The sequence below is a fragment of the Scomber japonicus genome, chromosome 16 (genome assembly GCF_027409825.1).
Source record: "Scomber japonicus isolate fScoJap1 chromosome 16, fScoJap1.pri, whole genome shotgun sequence".
Lineage (NCBI taxonomy): Eukaryota > Metazoa > Chordata > Actinopteri > Scombriformes > Scombridae > Scomber > Scomber japonicus.
In genome coordinates, this window is record NC_070593.1 from 9760176 (window position 1) to 9780732 (window position 20557).

At 40.2% G+C, this 20557-nt stretch overlaps 1 protein-coding gene across 1 annotated transcript in view; it reads right to left on the bottom strand.

The window, feature by feature from the left end:
- Positions 1-20557, bottom strand: part of slc25a21 (solute carrier family 25 member 21) — a 91783-nt gene that overhangs the window by 19303 nt on the left and 51923 nt on the right. The window contains exon 3 of the mRNA XM_053336077.1: positions 9276-9324. Coding sequence (XP_053192052.1) covers positions 9276-9324 — 49 coding nt within the window. The remainder of the gene's footprint in view (positions 1-9275; positions 9325-20557) is intronic.

Here is a 20557-nt window from a genome sequence, read left to right on the forward strand (position 1 = left end):
ACAAAAAAAAAAAAAAAGGAGAGAGACAAAATATATGATTGAAGAAAACGAAGAACTGAATCACCAGGGGGAGGGTATAAAAGTTGGGCAATTTCTCATGTTAGATCTGAAGTGCATAAGACAATCCAGAAGGCAACATAAAGGGGAAATCTATTTTTTACAGCCAGACAGTTAATTTTAATGAGCAGGATCATAAAGATGGTAAAAGTCCATTGCATTGGTACATGAGGTTAAGAGCACTTTTCCAACCTAAATGATCCAACATGGCAAAGACAGCCAATAATGACTTTAGCCATCCAATCATGCCTTAAAGTAAAAGAGTGTAACCAAAGCTAAAATTGTCCCTCTGATCCAATTGCTTGTTTTGACAACTCATTGTTGTTGACAACAGTGCTGACTCACTCCTTCTGGGTAAAAACTGATTCACTGACTAATAAAAAGAGCATAAAACAAAGAGTATGACACTTGATTAAAAGAAAAAAAAAGCCCCATGAAAAAATGAGAGAGGCTAACTTATACGGATAGACTGAATCTTTGACAAACTGTTAAAAGGAAAAAAAGTGTTTGAGCATGGCAGTTGGAGGCCAATAAAGACAGACCGTTGGAGAGCAGAATAGGAAAATAAAGACGACGGGAAGAAGATGCAAGATGGGAGCAGAGGGGAAGTGATAAACCTTTGGCGCTTGTGACACGGCAGGCTGTCAACGCTTGATCTGAACCAGGCCAGGTTGGATTTCACCAGCACCACAAACCTACTGGACCTGGGACGGTCCTGGTTATGAGTGGGGCTGCAGCGTGGATAAGGGAGAAAAAGTTACTCTGACTGTTAAAGGGCTACAACATCCTTCTGTCCCTCAAGATTCTTTCTGAAACCGATAAAACTGACTCTTCTTGTTCCCCATAGTGATGTTGGGACCAGTTTGCTGGTCCAGATGTCTGCTCATATACGGTGACCCCTGTGACCTGAGATCAGTCTGTGTTACCATGGAAGAGCAGGGAGAGAGGTGCATAAAACAGCACGGGGACAGCTGTGGCGAGGCCAGGCCGATACTGAGACTCAGATGTTTTGAGCATTGCAAAACTTCTGGTTGACTGACGGATCACTCTATATGTTAGAGGAGACTAGCAAATTTAGAAAGCCACTAATGCTCAAGTGGAGCAGATAGGTGGAAAAAGTGAGTAGTCTTACTGACGTTTCCACTAAGTGGTTGCGTAACAGAAAGGATTTCTTGGGTGTTTAAGCTGGGGTCTCTTAACCTCTGCCAAATGCTGTTAACTGAAATTATGGTGCTAATGTTGGAGCAATAATTTTAATTATGGCATGATTTAACAGCAAAAAATACTTCTCCACAAGAACATTATGAACATATTTCTTCTGCAGACGTGCGAGAAGTGATTCACAATTACAATATAAGAGTTCATGCCTGGATTATACAGACAAAAAAAGAAACAAAGAAAGATGGCGGCAAGTCAGATATGCTAGGTTAAAATAACGACGATAGAATATTCCATGCAAGCGACAGTAACAACCACTTTTGTATATGAGGAAATGCTGCAGGATTTTGGAGACTCCCCTGACAGCAGGTAACCACCGGCTATAACACTGTGTGTTCCAGACAGAAGACAACTGCCCTGCGTGCCTCCAGAGAGAGAAACCTGAGAGTCACTATTGCTACACCGCACCGTCTTGTCTCGTCTCAGAGAGGCCAACAAGCACGCCACAGATGCTAACTGTTTTAGATTTTGCGGAGGCTGCTATTGTTGCTGTAAAAATGTTTCTTTTCAGCTCCCATATTTAAACATTCGTAACTTAATGGACTTAGGTGTTTGGTCTCACTTATCTAAGACCAGAACCATATAATATTCTTTTGTGGAGGCAGGTTGATCAGCCGGATGTGGAGGAGCCATCACCCAAACCTGTGTGGATAAAGAGGGATCCGAGTTAAAGACTACCACCTCTTTTATCTTCTTCTGTCTTCTTTCTTCATTTAGCTTTCCTTTCAACATTTATCTGGCATATACATCTTAGTCAAACACTACCATACCGTGCTCAACTGGTATTACTGAGTCAGAACTAAGGCATGAAGACTTAAGGCCAGTTCAGATAATAGCCACTTTTACTGGGCGCCAACCAGATTCTGTACCTGACCCAGTTATTTTTAAGTGCAGCGTACTCCCATGAGTGACATGGAGTATTACTGATCCAGTCAGTCATGCAGACCTTCGGTTGTCTCAATGATGTAAAGGTCTCAAAACATGGCTGAAATACACAGGCAGACTTTGAGGCAGATGTTACCAAATCATGGAGGAAGTGTACAGTTAGCGCTCGTGCTGGTCTTTGCATGTCAAAATTTGAAACATTAAGGTCTGCAGGTGTGATGATTGCCTGCAGTGCTTTGATGATGATTGATTCACTGGTCTCCGATACCCTGGAGCCAATCACTTTCTCTTCTGCTCCCTTCAGATGCACACAACCAGCTAGATAACAGCAGTAGGAGTATACGACAAGAAACTTGATGTAATATGGAGATATGCATCCTTTGTAAAAGTTAAAAAAAAAAAGAAACATTCTCTTCAACTCAGAGACTTTAATGAAATATGTAAACATTAATTGCTGCGGACATTGCAGGCACAGCCGGCACACAGGAGATGGTGTATGGTTTGGTGCAGGGACCACGCTGAGCACTAACTTGTCTGTTTAAGACCTCAATTGCAGTTTATCACAGCTGCATTAACACAGAGGAAGAGAATTGTGGCTTCGCTTTTGGCACTATGTGAGGAAACTGACCTCTGGATCCACTACAACTTGGTCATTTACTGTTCAAGTAGCGGTGCCAAAGCAACTATAATTTTTGGACAGTTTGAAAGTGCCTTTACACGTGACTCAAAAGTGATGAAAAGCTTCTGCACAAATTTTGAAAAGGGGTTAAGGAGGCGGGACAAAGGATGTACAGACATGCATTTTGAGAGTCTGAAAAAAAAAAAAAAAAAAAAAAAGAAGGATGGGGCAGCAGGGGGGCAGCACTGTGGTTGCAGCACAGTCAGGGTCTAGTGAAATCAAAGCACACAATGCCTCCACTCTGTAATTAGTGTACTGGAATGTGAACCCCCTTCACTGATAATGATTACAGGTGCTCCAGTACGACACACACTGACATGCACATCTGCTGTTTATGTGTACCTATATCTATAGCTTAAATCTCAAATTTAATAATCCATTGGTGACTGTTGGTTGTATCTCTAACATCTGTGAGCTGCAACTGCAGCAACATCTGTCACAGCATTAAAAATAATGGGTTGGGTTCTTAAAGATTGTGTTTCTGGCATTTTGACTTTATTACATATTTGGCAGTAAAGGGTGACAAGAAATGGACATTGCACCATATGCACCATATATTGCTGGGACCACCAGGGTGTCCCATTTTAAGATCCCATATTTCACAATATTCCAGAAATATGATTGTCTGAATATGACACTTTTTTATGATGTTGTCAAGAGCATACAAGGAAACTATTTCTTTGATTATGAATTTATTAAATAATAAATACAATATATCAGACAGAAGAAAGGGACAATTCAGGGAGATGACCCAGCTTTCTGTCAGCTTGTGATCTCTTCTGGGACTTCATGATGGGGATCTTCAGATGAACTAAATCAATAACATATACGCAAAAGCACTCTTCTTTGAATGTATTGTGCTATATTTGCGGATCTTAACCCTTAATAGGTTTTTTCCCCGCCCAGATTCTTTTTGTTTTCCTCTCTAAATTAAAAAAGTGTTTTATTCTATAGAAAATCTGAATGAAACACCAAACGCCATTGGAATTGGATGTAAATCATGAGGTGCAAAAAAATATGTACATCACAGGGACTCATAGGGATACTGGGCTGCTGGGTAGGTAGATACAGCCGGGGAATCTATATTAGATAAGTTATATAATATGTAAAAGTTATTTAAATGTTTCGTTATTTAAATTAGACTAAAAATTAGGTGAGGTACAGTCAGGTAAATGTATCTTTACTGCACAAAATCATACACAAAATCATACTTTACAGTCTGTCATCCTCTTATCCTAAAACCATTGATTGGGATAAGCAATAACTGAGGAAGGAGATGGACAGACATGAAAAATATATGTGTACAAAAAAAGACCAAAATAAAAAATCACAACAATCCTACTTGATGTATAAGGAGGGTTAGGGTTAGGGTTAATGATCTGGGAGGACTTGCTCAACTTTTGGGTGCTGCCAAACAGGTGAGGTCCTCTTCACAATAGAGACCAGGTAAGAGAGCAGATTACACATAGGCAAAAACTCAAGAACAGCATTCACACAGTAGGCAGCATCCCAAAGAGCATGACTGGAATGCAAAGGCATCATATTTAATCCTGCCAAATATGCTGCTCTGCTGTGCTCATGAAAAGACTTGCTCTACCCTTTTGCACTGGACTTAAAGCTCGCTCATGCCCGAGCACTGAGGCGATCCTCCATGCACGCGGCATGTGTTTAAGTTTACACTGTGAATAAAGTCTTGCCCTGCAGTCTAACAGCGCCAGGGGGATTAGAAGCTGGATTGACGACCGCTGACCTGCCTGCTTCTTTACAAGGCAAGATCAGCTATCAGGCTGCTGCTGCTTTGTGCCCTGCTGTTTGAGGGTTGTGTCAGGGATTCCTCCATAAGTGCACTGGGGTTCACCAAGCAGTTGGGGGCAAACATAGGTGGAGGTGGGAGGGAAGGGGGTGAAGCCTTTGGGCCATCCTCTGCGCTGTCACACGTCCCCCAAAAACACTGGACGTCATCTGTCAAAGCCCTCATCAAAGATCACTTTCAAGCCCCCCAAGCGGGACACACTTTCATGCGTGCTGTGACCAAATGGAGGTAGTGTTGCCATGGATACTGCCGGGAGCGAGGGCTAGTACCAGGTTTTTCTAATCAGGCTTGAAACAGGCTCCTGGCAAGCTTCGAGGTTTGCAATGACTCTGACAGCCATGTCATACAACACAATTTACAGAACTGCATAATTCAATACAAATCTTCTAGAACACATGTACAACAGGGATTTAAAACAAAATATTGCATAATCGCTCGACAGACTACAAATTCATAAGTAATGAATGAAGTTTAAACAACGCATTCCACATGATGTTGATATTATATAATAAGGTTTATATTAACAGAAGTAGTGGCTGATTCAGCAGAAGTAAGTGAGACGGCTGCTGAAAATCAAAAGCCACAGAGGACAGAATGTAAAAAAGAGTTCAAACAAGAAGTCAGCAGTGGCATGTCAGCAGGGAGGAGCCACAAAGTTGGATGAAGAATCTTCATCTGAAAGGGGGAAAAAAAAAAAAAAAACTACAAGCAAGAAGTGAGAAGAGGGGAAGCAATAAGAATGGAGAGCACGAAACAGCAAGAGAGAAAGTCTGGGAGCAGAGGGAGAAAAGGGGCGGAGGAGAGTGGCTCAGTCAAGAGTTATTGCACAAAATACATGTTTGGAGCTCATTATGGCAAACACATCAGATCATGCGCACACTGTGGAAACTGCAGGAAGTTCCTGGTGACAGGAGAACTATTGCTCAGGCAGACGCAGACATGAGGAAGGTGTGGCTTCAGTCTCCACAGCGGAAGTTAAGGGGGTGATGGGAAGTTGCTTTCAGAGGAGCAGTTGAGTATGTTTGTGCAATGCGCATGCATGTATATAAGGGTGGAGCTCCATGTAACAGGATCTCAACATGAAGGGAAATCCGGGCTTCGTGCTACTCTCTAATGAGAGGGGGAACCTGATCAGAGTCAGATGGGGTGCCCCGAGCGCACAGCCCCCTGCAGAAAGTGCCGCCCGACACCCTTTGTTACCTCCAAGTGAGCTGAGACCAGCCCATGAACCATGTAACTAGGTGGTTTCCAGGTTAATGAAAAGCTGTAACTCCAGTCCCACTGTCTTTCTCTGCTAAACTGACGACTCACCTCCCTCCCCACACCGCACCCTTCATCTTCACCCCCACATTTCTGGAGGGGGGGGGGGGGGGGTCAGGGTCAGGGGCAATTAACTGTTTACTTTGTGTGAAGTATGCTACATTTACATTTTGGGCTGATTATTATCCAGAGTGACTCACAAAGAGAAGAATGTCACATTTCTGGATTCACTTTTTTGATTTCCTGTATTAAAATCAACAAAGAATGTTGATCAGCTCTGTCTCATCTACAGATTATGTGTGTAACAAACCTTCAATAGTTCATGTTGCACAACTCTTCTATGACATACTTTGCTTTACTCTCCAAACAGCTTTGGCTATCTTGCCATCATCCATCGTTGTATTGGAGGTCATGCTGGTCTGCACCACAATGAGTCTACATTCCCAATACAATAACTAAACTTTAAATAACACAAACACTATGTAATAAGGTCTTTATGATCCATGTAGTAAGTAGAATGTGACTTTGTGGTCAGTACTAAAACACTATAATCGACAAACCAATGGAGGACAAAGATCAACAAAAAATTTGCTCATTCTAATTCATCAAAATGAGGGTTTGTTTTTCTTGATTTTGTATCACTGTATGTATAATCTGTAAATTTTGGGTTTAGGATGTTTGGAATTTGCATATGTCATTCATTTCTGAAATAAAAAAAACCCATACTAAAACAAACAAAACAAAATAACCTACAGATGAACAGATAATGAAAGTAATCGTTAGTTGAAGCCTTACTAGTAGTAATATTCTTTAGCTGAAAAGTGAAAGGTTCAAATTAAACTGACACCAAATTCTGTTGAAAGCAATTCGTTCAGTCAAGGAATTTTTGGGCAAGACGCTGACCCTCTATACCAGCTGGTTTGTTGCACCAAGATATGCAATACATCCATTTATTTCAGTCAAAATGGCCAATATTAGTGTATGCACGTTTAAACAGCGATGAAAGAGGTTGTTAGTCACACTGATGGAGAATGTGCTCTGCAGGAGACCCTCAGATGTAAGATAGATGTACTTGTTAGCAAAGGTGAGTAACAGGGGTCATGGCTTGACTGGTCAGTGAGCACACAACGGGGAGTAGAAGCGAAACAACAAAGGCAAAAGGACACATTTGAAGTGGGACTTTCACTTTTAGAGCTCATATCTAAAAGCAATTTCCAGTGTGGGCTATTCAAATACTTTTAAAATGCTATCTATCTTTATCCAAAAGAGGACTGATTGTACTAATCAGAATCTAACTGATGATCTGAGATAAAAATTTTGTCATAATGGAATTGCTTTCCTACTCCACTTTAAAAATAAGTCATAAGTAGTCCACCAATTTTGTGCCACCAATCATGTTTCCAGTAATGCGTCACCATTTTTTAAATATCTCTGGAACACAGCGCTTCATTTATTTGCCAAACTTGTCATCTTAGAAGATTAATCAGTATTTGTTTAAAGGAAAAAGCTCCCAAACCGGCCTGACATTCTTTTGATTCATAGCTGCAGTATTTGGCTACTTGAGTGTTTCTACACTGACTGCTGCAGCTAATCCAAAATCCTCAAATCACCATCCTCTAATAGAAAGAGGAGAAAGATAAACCCTCATTTGGAGAATAGGTAAATATCAGCTCCCGGGCAAGTACAACATTTTGGCAAGTTTAGCTCCTCAAAAGAAAAAGAAAAAAAAGAAAAGAAAAAAGAGAGAAAGGGTTAGAAAGAAAAAAAAAAAATCCCTTTGATTCTGCGTTGGTGGAAAAAAGTAAATTTACTCCAGTTGCCGATCAATTTGGACCGGTGGACATTAAAGCAGGAGCCGGTGCCTAATAAGAGCCATGCCTGAGAGAGAGAGAGAGAGAGAGGGAGAGAGAGAGAGAGAGGGAAAGGGAAAGAAAAAGAGACGCAGTGGAGGTGTGTCTGTGTCTGACTCTCGGCTCCAAGGTTCCTGCTAATAGATTTCAGCTCCCTCAGTGTCCCAATTAGCTGGTATGTATGCTTGGTTTATGAATTCATGTGTGGATGTTAAGTGTGCTAACGTGCATGTACAGTACACACGACTGTCTCAATATCTATATATGAGTGTTTCTGTGTGTGTCATTGTGAGTAACGAGCGGCCTCCAATAGTTAAAAAAAAATTCCAATAAAAAATAAAAATAATAAAAACAGTTTATTTGTTTCTCGCACTTTCTTAAAAGAAAAAAAACACTGAGCTGAGGACCAAAAGGAATCAATTTACAAAGCCCAGTTTTCAGCAACAGAATGCCAGAATCAACATAAACACATGGCGACACAAACAGAAAACAAACAGATAAACCTGTCCAGTTTTAGAGCAGCTTTTTACCACTTTTTAAGGAAGAGCATTACAAAGAAAATAGTGAGTGCACTTTTAACCCTGACCCCGTGTGAGGACGGACAGGCAAGGGCTCAAGACTTACCTGTAATAAACCCCCATACCTTCTACACGTGACCATAAATCACACTGTGTGCCTTCAAAGTATCAAATATCAACTAATACAACACCGCTCACCCTTAGCTTTTATCCCTGCGTTTCCTCCTCTGTGTTCTGGTGGTGGCGTTCCCCTTCAAAGTGCAACCATCTCACTTTTTTTAAAAGGCACGCCGAGCAATTTATTTACCAAGAAACTGCTGCCGTAAATGACAGAAAAAGCAGTACAATTTACTGACAAGTAGTGAATGGGGCAGGGGGGCCAAGAGCTAAGCCAGAGGTCTTGGCTGGGCCTGTGAAAGACTATAAAGCTTTAGTAGTAGCCCACGACCTGTTTATGGCAGGCTGAGACACTGTGGTGTGAGGCTCCTGATCACGCTTACAGCTCAAGACTGCTGCCACTCTTGCGTAACACACAAACAGAAGATGGTGAAGGGAAACACAGCGAAAGCTTTTAGCGGCATCTGATTTATTCTCTAAGTCCCCTTCTTTTTCTAGAACCGCAGGACGAATAAAAGGATATGATTAAATTAAGTAATAAGGTAAAAAAATTTGAAAACATAAAACATCTAACATTAACATTGTGTGGGGAATGAATGGGTAAATGATGCATTTCATTTTCCACAAAATGTCTAAGGCTCTTGGCATTGGTGCCAGCTTGTGTGTGGAGAATGATTGCCAAGCTGGCCGGGCCCGCTGAGCTGAGCTGGGAAAAAAAAAAAAAAAAAAAAAAAAAAGACCTGGTATGCTCGGGAGTTCACTAACACAAACCCAAGTACCCACACGAGGAGGATTTGAGGCAGATGTGAACTGAAAAATTGCTTTCTGTTTTAAAGTAGCTTACACCAACAAGTTTTAAGGTTGAACGGGTGGCTTACCTTGTCTTCACCACATCAAGAGGATGCATCAAGCAGATCTCCACCAAACCTAAAATGTAGAAAAAAAAAAAAAAACGGCCAGGGTAAGTAACTTTAATGACAGAGATTTAGGTGAATGCATGTTCTCAGTTTTCAGGGAAATTCTAGGGGATGTTTCTGTCTATCAATAACTGATGTCAAAGCACATGTTTCTAAGCAACAACTTTAATTAAACGAGAGCCTCATTTGTAGTCGAGGGCAAAGTGGCTACGCTGGTGTCGGTGAATATTTAGACATTGATACATAGTGTACATGAAACCCGTGGCTGATTGTTGGTAGTAAAGACTCTTCACTGCAAACTGTCTGCTCACCACAATCACTGCTTTTTATTACAACGAATACATAAATGGAAACATGTTAAGTATGTAAGTAAGAGTAGTAAGAGACAAGGTGAAATGTAAGTACATTGCTTTGTATAATAAAGTGAAGTAAAATAGTTGCCATGGGGACTCTAATTAAAGCAATGCTGGCTGATCATCATTGTGTATCATGGTGTTGCAGTGATACCTTAAACAAGTAAAAACTGACATTAAAAATCACAATGTAACGCCACAGGTATCTGCAGTACTCCCGTTGCATTAACCATAATTCCATCTTAAGTTGACCAACACAAAATAGAAAATAAAGTAATTATTTTCAGTCTCTTCTTAAGCAAAAATGCTAAACAGACACAAGCATTTTGTTTCAGAAATTATTTGACATTAATTATATTTTAATTTAATTATTGAAGGATTATACAAACAACTGATCAAGGAATGAATCTATAATAGCTCACGAGGCTCATTAGTCTGCTCCGAAATGTCCTTTCCTTTCTTTACAAGGTGTTTTTCTTCTTTTCTTTTATCAGTGGGCTCATTACACTGTTGCTGTTTAGCAGGAAATTTTGCACCCGATGTGAACTTGAATCTGTTAAAGCCCTGGAGGATCAGATAGCACCATAAATCTGATCTTGTACGTCAGGTGTCACAGTTCACCTTAGAATAATTTGTTAAAAAAAGATAGACCGACTGCTAACCAGGGCAAAAGTCACTGGATATTTGTTCATGCCATCTTTTTCTTTCCATTCAGTTTAAAGGCTTATATAAAGCTAAAGTCTTCTTGTTGCTACCAGTTGTTTTTGACAGACAGCCAGTGCCAGCAAAACCTTTCAAGGAACCTTATCATCACTCTGATTAACACTCTGCCTAATGTAAATGCCAACTACCTCAGTAATTCTTGGTGTTTTGAGCTTTGTGCCATCTTTGCCAGAACATATGTCTGAACACGTGGTCCAATGAGGCTTCTTTCCAAAAATCCTTGTGAGTGACTGTAATTCTCTACATTTTGCAGGGCTGAAGCCACCAACCATATCATCCATGTAAACCCAGTACATCAGTAACGTGCCAGCAGCTGGAGAATCAATGCAGCTGAGTGATCAGTGAGGGACTCTGAGGTTTCACACACACGCTAACTATGTGCATCTGTGTTGAAAAGCCACTGCTTTGGCACGGAGGCTTTCTGACTCAATCAGGTTTTTATTTTTTAAACTCACGATTCTCACTGCATCCCTTTACTGGTGCTCCGAGGGCTTCCCCTACAGATTCCACTGTGTGTGTACACAGCTGCTGTGCAATATGGGCTCGTTCTAATTTGCTCAATTAAACATATTGTCTATAAAAGAGTGTGTCTTCTGGGGTTTTTCCAGGGAAGTAATTATCAAGTGAAATACCACAGAAAAAAATGACTTTTTCTACAGTTGCATGCATCTTAATTTACGAATGGGAGAATGAAGAACTATTGAACCAAGCTACTGGCGGGTAAGAGTCAAACAAAATTCCATCTGTCACGGCTCAGTTGACCTGACTATGGTTGTTAATGATACTGCATTGAAAACAACTGCATTGGACAAATCATTTTCAGGCCTCGCTATTAATAGGCGTGCAGTGAAGATGAAGCACATCAGATCTTTCATCGGGTAATCAGATTACGTGATGAAACCAAACCTGCCTGCCTGCCTGCCTACTCCATCAGCCTGTGCAAACACAAAGATGCTGGAAGTGACCGAACATGTCCTAACAGGTAATCTAGTGGTGGGAGAGCAGAGCCTGGGAAAAGAAGAGTTTCTGCAATCCCACCCAAAAAGTGCACTACAAAAGTGCACTACTACTGCAGATCAAAAATGATCCAAATCAACAATATCTTACAGACAAAACTTAAACACTGCATGTTCTGCTTTGCTGCATCTAGAAAGTCCAAGAGGGCAAACACATTGGCAAGTAGCAATAAGCAAAAACTTGAAGTTGAATCTGAAAGCTAAAATTTCTCCCAGCAGATGTGATCAGTTACTATTTGCTCTCTATCTTCAATCACCTAATAGCCTTTAGTCAGCACAGGTCAGGTCAAAGGTCAACAAGTTTTAATTTCATGCACTAGGGCAGCAAGTTAAGATTATTTTCATTATTGATTCATTTTCACAATTGTTTTGTTACTGTCAGAAAACAGTAAGAAAGGTCAATGTTTTTTGTCCCCGATCGACAGTCAAAAATCAGAAGACATTTAGTTTAATGTCATGACACCGAAAAACTTCAAATACTCAAATTCAAAATGATTGAAATGATTTTTTTGACAATCATAATAGCTGCCAATTAACTTTCTTCTTAAATTGATGAATTGACCAAACGTTGCTGCTTTAGGAACAACCCTGCACCACAGACATCAACGCAGACTGTTACAACACAGGCAGGAGGCGCACAAAAGCTGCTTCCTGCTATAATGTGAATACGGTGTATGAGTCTGTCATAAATTATTACTTGTACTAAAGCTAAGGGGTACTAAATCTTCTTTATATGGGTAAAGTAGGTGTTTCTCACAGTTGCAGTCTGGAAAAGGTATAAAATGGGAGGGTCTGGAGAGGAATCCAAATACAATACTGCAGATATAGAGCAGCAGAAAAGTCTACAGTGTGTTTGTGGAGTTGCATTTAAAACTAAACTGGACTGTTGCTAATTATCACAGAAGTTAAGTTAGCATTTCTATCACCAACTAAATAAAATAAAAAAACATGAAATCTCTTCAACAACAACCCAAAACGAGAGTGTTGCTCTTTGTCCGTGCCAGTGACCAGAGCGACTGTGCACATCTGCATACTGCAAACTACTTTGGGCCTCATCGTAAACCTCATATTACAGGAACTCTAAAGAATACAGGTTTCCAAATGCTTCATTAACTTAGAAAGGTAACATTAGTTAACACTCTTTACTAATTAGCAGGCCAGCCCCACTGTGAAATTCAGATTCAGTGATTAGTTCAGCGTGTTAAAGGGCGGTCAGCATGATGCACTATGAACCTGAGTCTTTATGGCTGCGTGCTGTATATCCAAGACGGCAGTTGCAGAAGAATTGAGTGATGACAAGCATGAATGCAAAGCCAGGTTGTGTTTATTTGAGCGTCTGTCTACCGCCACTGCAGACCAGACACCTGAAGAACAGCTGATGGCAGATGAATAGACAAGCTGGAGGCATTTAAAAACTAAAGTGTGTACAAATATAATCCTAAACTGACCTTTGTATGACATGCTGCATACAGACTTATATTGTAGTTTATGTTGCTAAAATAGAAGGATCATTAATTGAGTCCAAGATATATTCTAAAAAACAATATATCAAATATAGATTCCTATCTTCACCTATCTATAAAATGAAACTTACACTATCTGAGAACCGTGAATAATTGACCTTTAACCGTTGTAATAATTAAAGCAATTTATGGGGACTTTAGTGATGAGGCATTCTGATGTTGTTATTGGTGTTTAGTTACGACTACTTTAAGTTAGTGACTTCCTGCATGTCATAAAATACCTTTTGATAACAATTGTTTTCTGTGCTCTATCTTTTGAGCTGAAAATAGCAAAACTAGTAACAAGAGTCAAGAGGGAACAATGCTGAGGTATGTTCTGTCAATCAAACTACATAAAAAAAAAATAAAAAAAAAAGTCAGAAGAGGGCGTTGTGTGTAAACTGATGACAGATATACAAAAGATGTAACCCAACACTGCGCTGCATGCTGATCTCGTGGTTATTCTTAGTGGAGCAATTAATTGGCGATATTTTATAGAGCTGGATTATTTTCCACTCAAGCAGGAAATGTTTGACGGTTGTTTAACGTTCCATTACAACATGTTTTGATTCGGGTTTGATGGTGACACGTCATGTGTTTTTGCATAAAGGCCTTAGGACACAAAATATGTAATTTCCTCAACACCACTGAGAGGCAGCTCCTCACTCCACCGTGCCCCAGTGCATCATGCTCGTCTACCCCAGCTGTCAGCACATACTACTGTTTAATCATAGGGCCCGGCAGTAGTGAACCCACACACTCTCGGGAGCACTTCACACTCCTTCATTGCCTCCGATGCACAATCACTGAGCATGGTGAGGGCAAAACTGAGAGGATGATGCGACCAAGTTGCTCGGTTCAGTTTCCCCTCCTGCTCTGCCTCTCTGAGTGTGGCTAAAAACGTCTACTGCAGGCTACCCTCCTCCTACAGCTGTGCGGAGGGGCGTAATATTACAGTGACCTGCCATCTGGTTGACGTTTATGGCTTTGCTACGCATCAGTGAGTGACATATTGGGAGATTCCATTATTTGACGGTTCTTTTGTTTCTGAACCACAATAGTACTGACAGGGCTTGTCATCCAGCGCCATGCAAACACAAACACACACACACACACACACACACACACACACACACACACACACACAGACACAGACACAGACACAGACACACACACATTTAGGCATAAGTGCTAATGGTAAAGGAGTGGCTGGAGCACGCCATTAAGACACACTCTTACATATATATACACTACACGGCTGCTATTTGCCACAAAAGCATTCTGCGCCAAGCCATGGTGTAAAGGCTAATTGTGCAGTGGAAAGTAAGAGCTGCAAGGATACAGTGAGATATTACACTGATTTAATACTGTGACAACATATAGTTTTGATTCAGTGCCTGGTTTTCTTATTGGTCTGAGCTAACGTCATATGCAGAATTTAACAGCCGTGGAATTTGGCTTTTGTTTCGGGTAATCGGATCAGAGGACCATATGGTAGAAACAATGAGGCAGGGCTCTAAAAAAGGAAAAAAAAAGAAAAATGCTGCATCATCATCCATATTCAGCTGGAGCGATTTGACTCTGGGGGTTCGTGTGGACGTCGTAGTAGGTCTCTGGGACAGACCCAACAAGTAGCTTCCAGTGGTAGCGGTGGTATTGCCACCACTGTATTGGACAGACATTCCAGGGTCGCCTGATAACTTGTCTTCCAGAGAGAGAAGATCATACATCATTGCAGATGAGATGATTATCTCAGTTGGTTTTGGCTCGGGAATGCACGCAGTTTTGCTCCCACGCAAAAGTGAGAAAGAAAAACAATAGTGCGCCAGGGAGCGATTGCTCAACGGGTGCAGGTGTCATCCATCATGCCGAGACACACACTGAATGACTAATTCTTAACAGCCACAGGGAGAAGGTCACTGCCACAGGAAGCACAACTCCCCCAGTTAAATGGACTAATACATGAGAGACATACTGGTCACTCATTTCACACGCATACTTGACCCACTGAATGCTACAGTCTTCAGCTCTTACATGTGTTTATAATAGTGTCTTAAACACACATAAAAGAATGGATAATGTTTCTAAAATGATGAGTTAGCCACTGTTTGAAAGTAATACTAGAGGGGAGATTCTTTTTTTTTTGTCCTTGATTGACAAAACCGCCAACATAAAAACATAAAAAGGGAATAAAAAGAAATGGTTTGTTAAACGTAATAAACCAATGCCTTGCAGAAATAAACATGTGCATCACTAATTGTTTTACAAAAGAAATGTAACTACATGATACATTTCTTGGTTCATTGAACGCCAAGGCAGAAAATCATAGCCCGTCCTGTGGTTTGAAGGCTGAGATGAAGCACACTGTAAAAGTGTCATGATGACAGAGTTTCACCTCACAGGCCCACTCGGCTTTTGACAGCGATCCTGACTGAACCTGCAGGTGATATCTCGTACCTCCATGTCCTCCATTAATACTTTTCAAAACACATCGGATCTGGAATGCTAAACAAACCCTGAGAGCTGCTGCTGTTCACCCCCCACCCCCCCCCCCCCCAACCCCCCTACCCCCCCGCTCGATTTGTCATCTGCAGTAACAAAAGCCAATGTGATATCCATCAGCGGCTCGGCCTGGTGCTCTGATTTAGAAATTCAGATTAATCTCAGGTGCTTTTAATGCTGAAATGGAGATGAAAGAATGCCATACCGATAAACAAAAAGATGCGCAGGGTGAGATTATGAATTATCTATTAACAACCAGCAAGAGATAGAAGAATTAGAAATGTTTTGGGTTAAGCAATAAAAGCTATATATAGCTTTTATTGCTTGCATTCCTTTGATTTTAGCTGCCCTTATCTTTTATTACATACAATTAGAGCCTTGTCTACATTTTTTTTTACTGTGTTATTTTATTAAATTATAAACCTAATTTGACAGATGACAATAAATTTGCACCACATCTGTAATAAAACACTTACAGTTGGCATAAAACAAGGCAAATCAGGGAAGTGGATGAAATAAATGGGACAAAGGTGCCCAAATAACATGAGGCCTGCTTTGGTCAGGCTAATAAACTATAGTTACTACCAAGTGCCTCCACTGTTTTTAAAGCAAACAGCTGGAGTAACAACTGATCACATTAAAATTGAAATGGATCATAAACCATTTTCATACAATAAAGGCGCAACCAATCCGTCATAAGAACATATAGAATCACCTCATGTGGAGAGGGAGAAATGTCATTTCATAGATTAAGTGCTTATACATTCCTGTAAATAGCAATTTAAGAAAAGAAAAAAAAAAGCGCAGAAAGGAAACATTACAAAAAGTGATTTACAATGCTGCTCATCTAGATCTCTTGTAGAATTGCCTTGAGGTGGATGAATCTGTTCTCAGCAACTTTGTGTGGAAACAATAATAATCAAACCAGCACGGAAAGGAAAAAAAAACATATTATACTAACTCCAACTCATAAACCAAACACTGGTGTAGATGAACTGATTATGCAGGAATTTACATATTTAAAAAAACAAAACAAAACAAAACCTTCCAGGACATCTGGAAGAGAGACGGAGAGAGAGAGAGAGAGGGAGAGAGCGAGAGAGAGAGAGAGCGAGCTAGCTATTAATCACAGATATCACCAATCAGACTTCCTGTCTCGGAAGTGCAGGAGCGTCCCGGTTAACTCCCCAAACAGTCCCTAATTCTGCACTTGAAAAAGCTCAACAGGTGCTTAGAAAAACAAGCGAGGCCATCTCCAATGACAGCGGGGAATTTTTTAACCGAAGGCCCCTCGACGTGATGAGAAAGCATCCCAGCATTCCGCGGGCCTTTACCCAGCTACTGGTTTGAACCCGGTACCTTAGCTTTATCTGTTATCGCCTCCTATGGTGCCTTTCCACACAACAAGTGGGCCTAATTAAAGGGAAAAAAAGTATAAAAAATCTAAAACTAAGTCTTTTTTTAATCTAATATGTTAATTAAAACAGCCATATTATTTCCCTTACAAATCGTTTCTTATAATAAATAAATAAATAACATAATATTGCCACCTCAGTTTCATTTGCCAAAGTTGTGAGGCCTGTCACTGAGCCACCACATCAAAACAACAGAGGTGAAATTCATTTTCTTAAAAAAAAGAAAAGAAAGAACAACAACAACAACAACAACATAAGAAGAAGAAGAAAAGTAATTGATTCTATGACCATTTTTCTACTTACATAATTTTGCGTTAGCTTTAAAACTGCAGCATGGAACTTTTTGTACCCCTTCTGACAGTGACAGTAAATAGTTAAACAGTCAAGTTAGCAGAGGGCTAAATCATAAGTCTTTAGTGTGGATGATCTATGGATGCCCTTCAGCTCTAGTGAACCAATCATTTGTGATTGATGCATAACATCACTACCAGTGTGCCAGCAAGGAAATGTCACCACAGACAATAGATTTAAAAACTGTATATAGTAAGAAATACAGAGAGCATTGAACACATTTAGGAAGGGCTTGAATGTAACCAAACTTCATTTATATGTAAAAGTCCCACACTCTACCTTTAAAACATGTGCATAAGTGTAAAAATGTGCAATTTGATCACTCCATAAAACATAATTTGAATCCTCCACGCTAAATTGAAAAAACTGTTACAAAGTTTCTTTCAACCTGTTGACAGATCTGACAGTCCTCAATGCATACGGTGAAAAAAGGTGGGAAGGTCTGTTAACTTGACCTGTCACTTACCTTTTTTGCCAGACAGACAACACCCTCAAAACATACAACTCCTGCCTTTATTTATTTATTGTATACCCTTTCCAAATAGCTACTTAGCTAAATAAAGAAATGTGATTATAATGCTTAAATATATGGACTAAAGCAGTAACGAATATCCCGTTTAAAAATGATGAATTGAATTTTCAGTAGCTGTCTACCACTTAGATTGATAGTTACGCATCATGGTGCATTTTTCCCCACTGGCTGTGTGCAGAGACAGCTTGGGTATGTCCCTGTCTGTCAAACTTCAGATGAACTCTGTGATATTGCTCGAAGTGTAAAAGTGTGTGTGTGAGGTGTGTGTGTGTGTTTGCTGCTGACTTGGTTGGACCTGTGCTGCCTGTGCTGATCAGATGGGGGTAATGATAAGATAATGACAGATTGACTGACAGACCGTGCCGGCAGTGTCGGTGACCCCCCCTCACCCCTCCATAACGGTCACTGGTTTCTTGACACGTGTGGTCACAGTTTTTTCTACACACGACCATCTGATGCAAATCCAGCACGGAAGTGGGTGTCAGGAGGAGAAGAAAAGAGGATAAAATGAATGCAAAACCTGGTGTAACTGATGTTTGACAGGAAGTTCACCGTGTCATCTCAGCCTGATTCTTTCACATGGATCACATTTAAACAAATTGTTTCCAACTCCTGCAGGACACCTGTAACCATCTAAATAAACTGTAGTAATCCTCTAACAAAGGTTTAGAGGGATTGCCACATACAATGGGTCTACACGTATCAGCACAACATGCAGCTACAAAGCCTTCAGGACATTGTATGAATAGCTGCTACAATTAGGTCATGATGAACATATATATATATATATCAAATTCAGCTAAAATCATATTTATCTTAAGGTCTGTTCTCTAATCTTTAGTTCTCTCTTGTGAAATATTGTGAATTTCCTCTTCAGGGGCCTCATTTATAAAACTGTGCGGAGGATTCACGTCAAAAAGGCGTCCCTCCTGACTGTACGGACGGAGCACAGAAAGTGCTTACATAGAAAAATACTCTGATTTATAACGCAGTGTGCATGCACGTCCCACGCCAATTTCCCCTTATAAATCACAATCAACTTTGTTTGAAATTTGGCATATGTGAGTGATCTTCTTGTCCCACCCTTTAACTTCCGTATTTGCCTATAAATAGTGAATCTCCCCTAATTTACATTAATACATACTGACTGGATGAAGACAACAATGGCAAATAAGATGTAGTTTAGTGGACAGAGTAAATGTTGCAGGCTCAGATATAATATAAGCCAAATGGTGCATAGCCTTACAGAGACAGAGCATTTGAGCTATGGATGGAAAACAAAGCACACCGGAGCTCAATCCCCTTGATGAGCCACTTGCAAGAATAATAGCAGAAGAGTAGTGACAGAGGTGGAGGGGGACACTGATAGGCAAGACGTGCCAAATGACCTAGGTAAGTAATTTGTATTCCCTCGTTTGACAAGTGAGTAAATTAAATGTAGCAATCAAGCTGTGTTTATTTATACAAACAAATGAGACATTTTCATTTGCTTGCGTGCGTCTCAACCCTCCAGCAGCCGTGCCCTCAAAGACGCCACCGACTCTATTAACAAGGTCACCAAGGCTTAAAAGAAATAAGAGTTGTTTTATGTGACATAAGCTGTAAACTGAAAGATGTACTTAATAAATTGGGTAATTTTTTTCCGTACCTTATGCTTTTACAAGTAACGCATCACATCCACATGCTGGCTCGTGGCAGTGGCGTTTGGCTCAAAAGCGTGGGGATCGGGGTCGGGGTCAGGGCCAAAACAACCAACAGCGTCAAAGGGTAAAGCCACATTCATTAACTGCACCACATTATGCAGCACAGCACAGGCTTTCACCATTTTGCAGATCTTTTCAGGCTAGTATAAAAGTTTTCCGGCTCATAGGCCATTCATTATCATTGGCCAACAATCTCGCTGGTCTATGAAGTTCCTCTCTCTCTCTGAAGTCTGCCATTTCGTGCCAAAGCAACCACTATGTGTGATTACGCCTTTTCATACCCACCCCTTTGATTGTATCTGAAAAGCTGCCTAATTGTGTAACACCTTCATGTGTGGGGATTACCCTGCATGTAGTTGACAATGAAAAGGCCATTATTTCATTGACAGTTGAATGAAACTATGTACTCATACCTGCCTGACTGAAGCACTGAAGACAGTATCGGTTTAATTTGCCTGACAGTTCACCTTATTATTTATGACAATACATTTCATAACATGCAAATATTGTTTAATAATTACAGATTCAATAAAATATGAAAATTCCTGATTAAACTGTACAACATATTTGGGGGTTCTTCTGCAACAACAGATATTTCTGTTGGTATTAACTTTCCTGAGTTGCGTTTTTGCGTGTGTGTGTATGTGTGTTCACACTCCACAGACTATCAAACAGGTGTTTGTTTTATCATTTTAAGCAAGGCTTTTATCTGCACATTTTTGCAAATGAACTGTGGTGATATTTTGATTTATTTTACACAATGGTATCAATTTCTAAACATTCCTTGAGTTTCATAATTCTGCCATCGAAGTTGCCAGAATATTTGTGCACACATGGGTGAAATTTCATAAATATAGTATTTTAATAAATATAATATTATTATAATATATTTATAAAGTGATTTTATATAGCGATATAGTGGCTTGTGCCTATTTCTTCTGTTCCTTTGAAATGTTAAGAAATGGAGGAGCAAGGCCTCTAAAAAGATTTTTTCCCAGTTAACAGATCACAAATCAAAGACGTGCATCTGTGGGGGTGGGGGCTATAAACACAAGACTGAGTATGGCACACACTGCAGTACATCATAATTCATTCATATGGTGATTCACATATCAATGTCTTGGATTTTCTATGTGAAATTCTGAA